This window comes from Eucalyptus grandis, chromosome 5 (assembly GCF_016545825.1).
Source record: "Eucalyptus grandis isolate ANBG69807.140 chromosome 5, ASM1654582v1, whole genome shotgun sequence".
NCBI classification, from domain to species: Eukaryota; Viridiplantae; Streptophyta; class Magnoliopsida; order Myrtales; family Myrtaceae; genus Eucalyptus; species Eucalyptus grandis.
The window spans coordinates 27,359,722-27,368,652 of record NC_052616.1 but is presented as its reverse complement, the minus strand read 5'-3'; the positions used below and the strand labels follow the sequence as shown (position 1 = coordinate 27,368,652).

Here is an 8,931-nt window from a genome sequence, read left to right as displayed (position 1 = left end):
CCCGCAATGATTTCAGTTGTCCCAAACCCTGTATCTCAGTTAGCAAAGGCAATTGATATAGGGACAAACGCTGGATCTCCTTCAAATCAGGCAGAACAAGCAACGTCTTGAGCAATGGACACTTGTACATACACAATTCATTGAATTTTCGTAGCTCTCCAAGCACCTCAAATCGAATCTCTTCCAACGAACATGCAAGAATATACAACCTCGACAAATTCTCCAAGTTGGAAAAGATTGATCAATCTATCAGTGACTGCACATCCCATAACCCCAAGTCTCGAAGGCAAGATGGGAGCCCGATTAGAGATTGGGGCTCAGGACAACTTATGTGGAGGCTTTGTAGCTGAGAGAGGGAACTGAAATCGGTTGGAGGCAAGGCCATTTTTCCAACGTACAAGATCATTTCCCTCAGAGCATGTAGTCTCACGATCCCCTCTGTGTTGGGTTCTTGCATTGAATTGCCGATTATCTCAAGGTAAACTAAATTGGTTAGGTTTGAGTAGTCAGTGATCATGGTCAGCAAATCCGATGAAAGGGCTAAAGATGCTAAACTCTTGGGAAGCTCAGGCAGCCATTGGATTGAATTACAACCCTTTAAATTAATTTTTTGGAGATTTGTAAGCTGATTGATGGTTGTCGGCAATCCACTAAAGTGACCTTTAGATAAGTCTAGAATTTTCAACGAGGATAATGCCCCAATTTCACTTGGAATTTCCCCCACCAAATGTTCAGATTCAAACCATAACTCTTCTAGATTTTCCAACATCCCTATGGTTTTCGGAAGTTCACTTATGCGGCTGAAATTGAGAATTAGTACCTTCAACTTTTTTAAATTTCCAATACAATCAGGTAAGATCTTGATACTTGACCAAGTCAAATCCAAATTGACCAATGATTGGAGCCTCCCAATCGAGTATGGTAGCTTTTCTAGGGGGCAATGTGAGATGCGTAAAACTTTCAACCTTTCAAGATTTTCAATAGAATGAGGTAATTCATTGATATTTAAATTTTGGACATCTAGCTCAAGTAGTGACTCCAATTGTCCGATAGAGTCGGGAAGCTTTTGAAGTTCCCTGCATGGCAAAATTAGAGACTTCACATATACCAAATTATCAATCAAGAGAGGCATCATTGAGGGTGTCCGATTTATTCTTAGCACTATCAAAGATTTTAGACTACCGGCGGACTCCACTAGTGACTCAATAGCTTCACTCTTGATCTCAAGGTAATCAAGATGTTTTAGATTGCCAATGGATTTGTCAATCTTTCTTAGTCGAATGCATCTAAGAATCAATTTCTCCAGTTGCAGATTGCAAAGAACTTGGGCGTCCTTCTAAGGAATGGACAATCCTCGAGCTGTAGGATTTTCAGTTGTTTTGCTACCTATAAAGTAATTGAGTAGACACTCAGAAAAGAGGAGTAAATATAATGCAAAAGGAAGTCATGAGATCATACCATGATTTGACACCATCCTCCCCAATCTTCAGTAACGTTATTCCCGGATAGCATGAGAATCGTTAAGTTCTTCAACCCAAGGTTGGTAGCTCGGAATTTTGAAGGGCAATTGCTCCAAGAGAGCCATCTCAAATTAAAGAAAACATTCTTAAAGTCTCCTTCAAAGTTTCCGTGGTCCAATTGAAGGAACCTAAGGTTGACCAAGCGCACAAATTGCTTGTGCTTAAATCTGTACATCTTATTGGGGTCAGGTGTACCAAGATTGAGCATCACTATGTCTCTGGTTCCCTGGAAAATAAAAGTAGCAACCAATGAGTACATATGTAAGTTTGACTTGAAATTAGATAAAAAGGTGATGACGCTAATGGATGCACTGGAAAACATGTAGAGGTAAAGATTACCGTTTCTATCTGGACTACATGAAAGGCATCCTCGGGAGACCACAATCTAGTACCTTTCATATGGATTTCGCCACTTTCTGGATGGACGATACTCCTTCCAAGGTCTCTAAGTTGGTCGTGCATCCATAGTTTATTATCGTTGGATATTTTTATTAGAGACATGTGTATGAGGATATTCAACTCGATTTTTGTCGAATACCTAAAAATCGCATCCCAATATTTAACTGCAATTGTTTTCTCTTTGTTGAAGCAAAAACATGCGATATCAAGATAAATTTGTTGTTGATTAGGCTCCAATGCTTCGTAGCTTATCATTAGCTTCTTCTTGACATCCTCATTCATCACATTCTTTAACTTACGTAGGGTGTCTTCCCATGTTCTTCGGCATTTTCCACGAAGGATGGAACCTACGACATTGAGAGCCAATGGAAGTCCTCCTAGCACATTGATTAGCTTATATGCAATATCCATGTAATCAGTTGGAGGCTCGGCACATCCCAAGGCACGCTCACAGAAAAGTTGAAAAGCATCATGCAAATTCATCACCGGCATATTGTAGAATGAAAATTGTCCGCTAATAGAGGCTAGGAAATTGTCATCCTCACCTTCCTTTACTAGGAATTCAATATTCCTAGTTGTTATGATGATTCTACTACCCCCACCAAACCAGTTGGGCTCACCGACAAGTCTCATGATTTGGTCTCGATTGTCAATGTCATCCAGAACAATGAGAACTTTCTTGTCATGAAATCTCGTCTGGATCATGTCAACCCCTTCATCAATGAAGGATAGTTTTGTGCAACTCAAATGGAAAATGTCTGACAACAATTTCTTTTGTAAGTTTATTATATCATGAGTCCGAACATCCTTAAGAAAGCAGCAATGTCTCTGAAACTGAGGGGAGATTTGTCTGAAGATAGCCTCACCCAATGTTGTCTTTCCGATGCCACCCATACCATAAATCACGATAAATCGTACATCAAAGGCTTCTAGATCTAACCGCTTCATAATCTCATCCGTTCGATCTTTAATTCCCACCAAATGATCAGGCACATCTGTCCTTCTTGTCCATAACAAACTAGAAACCTCTTTGACTGTGAGATTCATAAGTTCATATAGGCTGCCACATGCATGACATGCAATCATCTCAGATTGAAAAACCATATATATGGAAACTATGCACACATTACATGGCACTAGAAGGTTATCATCAAGTTCAAAATAATTTTCTTTAAAAGAAACCAATACATAAAAGCTATCTTTCAAGCTGTGAGCCATTTGAAAACAAAAAACCAAAAAAAAAAAAAAAAGATGTTATTCAAGAGAGGAGGAGGAGAGGGGACTTTATTCATGGTTGAAAGCTAATGCTATCAAGGTTCTTTGGTTTAGTCAATGATGGGAAAAGGTTATTTTGTGACAAGGGTCTAATTGGGCTTCGACTAGAAGTCACTCTGGCAAATTGTGACTAACTAGTGCTATGAGCCGTTGTGTTGGAATAGGTTGTGGGCCTTTGTTCCATTTTATGGCAAAATTATGCAATCAATCTTAAATTTATTATACAACTGTCAATTCAGTCATAAACTTTTAAATTTCAATAATATTATCCTAAAACTTTATACAAAATTTCAATGTAGTCCTTGCAGTCAATATCCACCGAAAATTGCTGAAGTGGCATCTATGCATGATTTCAACTAGCCACATAGGACAATGGCGATGAATGGATGTCATGTTAGTAATTTCTCGCAGCAATTGAGCAGAAAGATTACATTAAAATTTCACGCAAATATTTATGACCACATTGACAAAATTAAAATGTCTAGTACTCAAATGCCATGCACAATAAATTTAGAACTAATTTGATAATTATGCCTCCACTTCATTTTATACTTTTTCACAATGGTTGGTTTCTTCTTGTTGCACACAGCTAATAGCGAGACCTCTAGAAGTTTGGTTGAATATCAAGTCCTCGGTAAACTTAGTATTGATAATCTCTTCAAGCAATAGGGATGAGTTTAAAGGTTAACGGAAAATAAAAAATCTCACTCGTAGTTGCCTTGAATATCGGAAACAAGAATACTATCTCAAAAACATTTTTCTTAATGTACCGATGGATAGAATACTACCCGAAAATGAGGAAGATTTTCTAGAATATATATCAACCTTGATTTGAGTTGCCAACAAACATTTCTCCAAATAAGTTAGAAATATTTATGCTACCCATTCTTTTTATAATATTGGTAACAGCAAACTAGTCGGTACCTTAATCGGAATAAATTGGTGAGTAACTCAACTTAGGATTGGTAATTTAACAACAGATTTCGTTGCCTAATAATGTTTGTAACCAGTGCAAATAAAAGTTTATGCGTTATTAACAAATTTTTTTATGAAGGCTTGTAGTTTTGAAACAGATAATAAATACTAATAAGTAGCTCAAATAAGAATGGGTAGATTAAACTAGTTATTAACTTAATTAGAGATTAGTTAATATGACAATCATATTAGAGTTAGTAATTCGGTACAAGATTTGGTAATTTTGAAATGTGGAGTAAACAATATGGTAAGTTGTACATAAGTTGTAAATCGGCAAACAATCTAATAAACTTAGTAAATGATTCACACAAAAGCCGGTAAGCTAAAACTAGTTTGTAAAACAATGGAAAAAGAAGTTGGTAAGACACAAATTAAAGTTGATAATTTCATATAAAAACCGATAACTTTAAAATTATGGATGGGCATGGAGCATGGGAAATCTGCGCCCCGCAGTGGCCTACCTTGGATGAGGCAATTCTTTTGAGGAAAAATTTTCTCAAAACAATTGCCTCCTTGGGAATGTTGCACGACACAAGTTGGGCATGGGCAGTAATAGGCTAGCCCTTCCTGTTCTTGAGGATTGAAACTATTAATGCGTTTAACGAAAGATAGAAACGGTAAGGTTTAATGAAGAAGGATGTAACTAAGCAGAGAGTAATGGCTAGGGTTTATAGAAAAACTATCACAAACTAGGATAGAGGATAGCTCCATATCTCAAGGTAATTTACAATTGTTAAAGTACTTATCTATTTTCTAGAGGCTTTTAGATTTCTCCAACCATAACTACAACTACATGGAAGTCCCTTAGGTGAATTTTTGGTTAATCAAGATATGAGGCCATGAATAGGTCCATGTTTAAAGCAACAACAAGAACCAATTTTTATGTTTTAACATTCTACTATAAATCACTATAGAAGAATATTCAGTTTAGGGTTGCAGATCTTGTCTATGCACAGCTGGCCACTAGAGGAGCCTATGACCCCTGCCCCACCACAATGAAAACAAAAGCCCAAGATTGATAACACACCTGAACCTAAGTCAATCCTTTGCAAACTAATCAAGAATTACTATAATAAAAATATACTGGAAGATTGAACCTCTAACACTTACAGAGATCCTTTTTTTTTTTTTTGGTTCTTTTGAATAATGGCATACAAAGATCTTTGCAATGTTCGGTCTTGTATACTCAAACCAAATAGAAAAACCATGACCTCTAGTATCCTTTAAAGGGGTTATAAAACTATCATCATAAAAATATCCGTTATTTTTGTGTAACTTGGTGGTGCGACCGTAATTAGCCGGTTATTTCAAGCAAAACAGCAGCAAAGCATATGAATTCCCTTGGGCTGAAACCAAAACCACAAGGATCGGTTTTTTCCTCTTGGCCGTAAGTTTTTGGATATCGTATAGACTGCGATAGACTAAATATATGCTATAATATCTCTATGTTTCCTTAATGTAACAAAAACAGAAAGATCTGACATCAAACTCAATCTAATTTTTCAGGAAAACATTATAGGCATAGGGTCAAGGAAAATTACACCAAAAGTCCTTAAATTCATATACGCAATGCAATTGAAGTTAAGAAACTTAGATTTTTTATTTTTCACAAATATATGGTCTTACTATTTTGTCACATCTTAGATCTTCATGGATTTCTTGGTTTTTTGGCATTATAGATTAATTAATTTTTCTATGCTCTAACTTTAATTGTTATAAAAACCTGATATTAAAAGTGAAAAGTCAATTTGTGAAAGAAGCGTCGCCCTCGAGCCAAATTTCTAGCTGCCTCATTGCGTCAAATCCAACCATATGTTGCATAAGGTTGGACAGCAGCAAATCGAAGAACTATTCTTTAAAGGAACGAGAAATCGAAAATTTCAACAAAGAAAATAAAGTCAATGGATAAACAAATAGTACCCGTGATCTTTTAGATTCCTTCCTCTAATTCTGGCAACCTCTCTTAAAGCCTTTTTCCACTTTTTTGCTAAATCTTTCCCATATTCGCTCTTGTGCTTTCGAAGGGCTTTCCGATATAACTTAGTCTTAAGCTTGACATCATCCACGTCCACCTCGTAAAATATAGGGAGAATCACTCTCTCATCATTACCTCTTGATAGCTCTACTATGCGTGCCAGCTCACGGAGGCACCACTTACTTGAAGCATAGTTTTCGGAGAATATCGGGATGTAAATTCTAGAGTCATTGATCGCTTGCAAGAGGCCACCTTCGATCTCTTCACCAAATCGGAGCTCTTCGTTGTCTTTGAAAACGCGGATCCCCGCATGGATCAGGTCATTGTAGAGACAATCAGCCATGGTTAAGCGGGTGTCGGGCCCTCTGAAACTCAGGAACACCTCGTAACCCCTCCCCGATCCACCATCACGGCTACTGCCTGTCCCAGCTGCCATCGCCGTCTCTTCTCCCTCCCTCTTTCTCTTCATTCTAGTAGCAAGACGGAGTGACGGATCCCCGAATCGAGTCTGCCCAGTGACTTGGGAAGTCTTGAGTTTGATTCTTGTAACAACTTGATGACGCAACGGAGAGAGATCTCTCACTTTCGCTGCGTTCGCCTGGAAGTTACCTGCGGCCGGCCTTCGCAAGTGAAAAAACCATTCAGATCGACAAAATAATTGCTTCGAAGAGAAAACACGGAAGGAGAGAGAGAGAGAGAGCTGTGCATCAGTTTTCACCTTCAAGCAATAAGTGTGTTGCCCACAGCCGCGAATAGACGGAGCGAGGCTGCCTCGAGGAGAGAGAGTCGGAGACAGAGATGGTGGCTTGGCTGAGACGGGACGCGAAACGATCAGCGCAGGCTATGGCCGAGGGGCTCGACGGCCAGGGGTGATGGCACGAGAAGGGGATACGACGTCGACGGCGACGCAGCAGCGAGGTGGCGGAGGCTTGCGGTGACCGACAGGTGGAGGCGAGAGACTGATGGAAGAGTACTGGATTTTTCAGAGTCCGGGTATTTTTTTTTATAGAAATTCGTCAAGAAGAGAGGGCAGTTTGGTCATTTAGGAGGGGTAACCGCACCACGCGGGAAAAGAGACTGCCGGAGTCGCGCGTTTGAAGTACTCCGTCAATGACGGAGTGACGGTCAGCTAAGGACCGCACATCTAAGATGGAAACCGGTTGACTTTTTTGACAGGTTTCCATCTTTTACCCAATTTCTTCTTTTTCTAATTTTTATGTTTTCTAAATCACTCTGTCAAAGATGGAGTAACGGTCAGCTAAGCCGCACTCAAACTAAAACTAGGTACTTTGCCCAAGCTTTACGTGGACATATATTGATAAATGTACTTTAATTATGTTTGTTTTCATTTTTATTTTTATTAATGTCATTAATTTGGGATTGTTTATAACACTCCGTTTGTTATCCATTAGGTATAAAATTACCAAGTAAAACCATTTGTCAAATCAAACATGAAAAATACGACCTGAAAGTTTAAAGTCCAATTTAACTTTTAACAAAGGCATGGTAAAAAATTAAAAACTAAATTTGAATATTACTACTTCCTATACAAATTGGATTCTACTTTTCATTTTATAATATGCGGTTTCTTTTTCCAGTATCATATCTTCAAAGGACGTTTTAATTCAACCTCAATGGCTGAGTTAAACCTTGAGACCATCTTAGCTTCTTCCTAGTGTAAAAATTCCTATGTGACATCCAAGATTGAAAGGAAAACCCTTTATAATAAGTCAATTTTGGACGGTTGATCCTTATGACCAAAAAGCATCCAGCATCGAGTCTCTATCCCATGCTTGCAATCACATTGCATATGTTGCCCACTATTAAGTGCTTGTTTTATTAAAAAACAAAAGTCACCAAAAATTCTAAATTATGTTCCCTATGATACATTTACCCCAAACTTTTTTTAGACACTAGGAATCTCAAATTTGTATATATGTGACACAATTATCCCAAATTTATACAGTGAGACAAATTTATCCCAAACTTCTTCTTATGATATAAAAAATCCTAAATTTGTATCTGTATGCCACATTCACCCTTAAAATTTGGTGTCACGGAAAATTTTTTGGGGATTTTGGTATCACAAAAAAAGTTTAAGGTAAATATATCACATAGATAAAAGTTTAAGATTTTTAGGGTTACCAAAAAAGTTTGGGTAAATGCATCACACAGGTGAAGTTTGGGGTTTTTGTGGATTTTTCCCTTTTATTTATTCTTTCTTCTCTACATGGGCTAAAGAATGTAGATCTTCATGCTTTGACAACTAGTGATTCACCCTTGCTCTCACCATGATGGAATAGGTTTCCTTTAATTTGCTTAGCACCGACTAATATGGAAACTGCTGGTTCAAACCTGTCCTACACACTCTAATCAATGTTTCTTAAACATATTATGATTTCTGCCGGCGTTCTTCCTAAGTTGTAGAAAATCACCAGGATGGAGACCAAGGATTTAGAGCGACGATTCTCGTTCTTTGATTTTGGATGCCTCCATCATTCCAAGGACATTAAATGTGAGAAGTGATGAGCTAATGTCGCGATTTTCTAGCATCAACAGCCCTTTTCCCCTAAAACACTACCGGTCGAGATATTTGACGATCGACGGGCACGATTGCGCTATTTCCGCCTTTGTCTCCAGAAAATGACTGAATAGCTACAGAAATTTCCGGTTCTTGCCATGATTTTTCTCTCTAAGCGAGGCAGGTATAGGGATTTGTCTTTTGATCATCAGGTACATAGACAATAATGAGATTGTGGTTTAAATTAATTCGTTTTCTTTCATGTG

The 8,931-nt window shown here is 38.0% G+C and overlaps 1 protein-coding gene across 1 annotated transcript; it reads right to left on the bottom strand.

Annotated features, from left to right (window-relative positions):
- Window positions 1-1,226: 1,226 nt before the first annotated feature.
- Window positions 1,227-6,580, bottom strand: LOC104443050 (TMV resistance protein N-like). Its single transcript, XM_039313547.1, has 3 exons — window positions 6,090-6,580; window positions 1,459-2,979; window positions 1,227-1,386 (listed from the first exon to the last, which is right to left on the bottom strand). The coding sequence occupies exons 1-2, from the start codon at window positions 6,578-6,580 to the stop codon at window positions 1,731-1,733; spliced, it is 1,740 nt and encodes a 579-aa protein (XP_039169481.1). The 3' UTR covers window positions 1,227-1,386; window positions 1,459-1,730.
- Window positions 6,581-8,931: the final 2,351 nt, after the last annotated feature.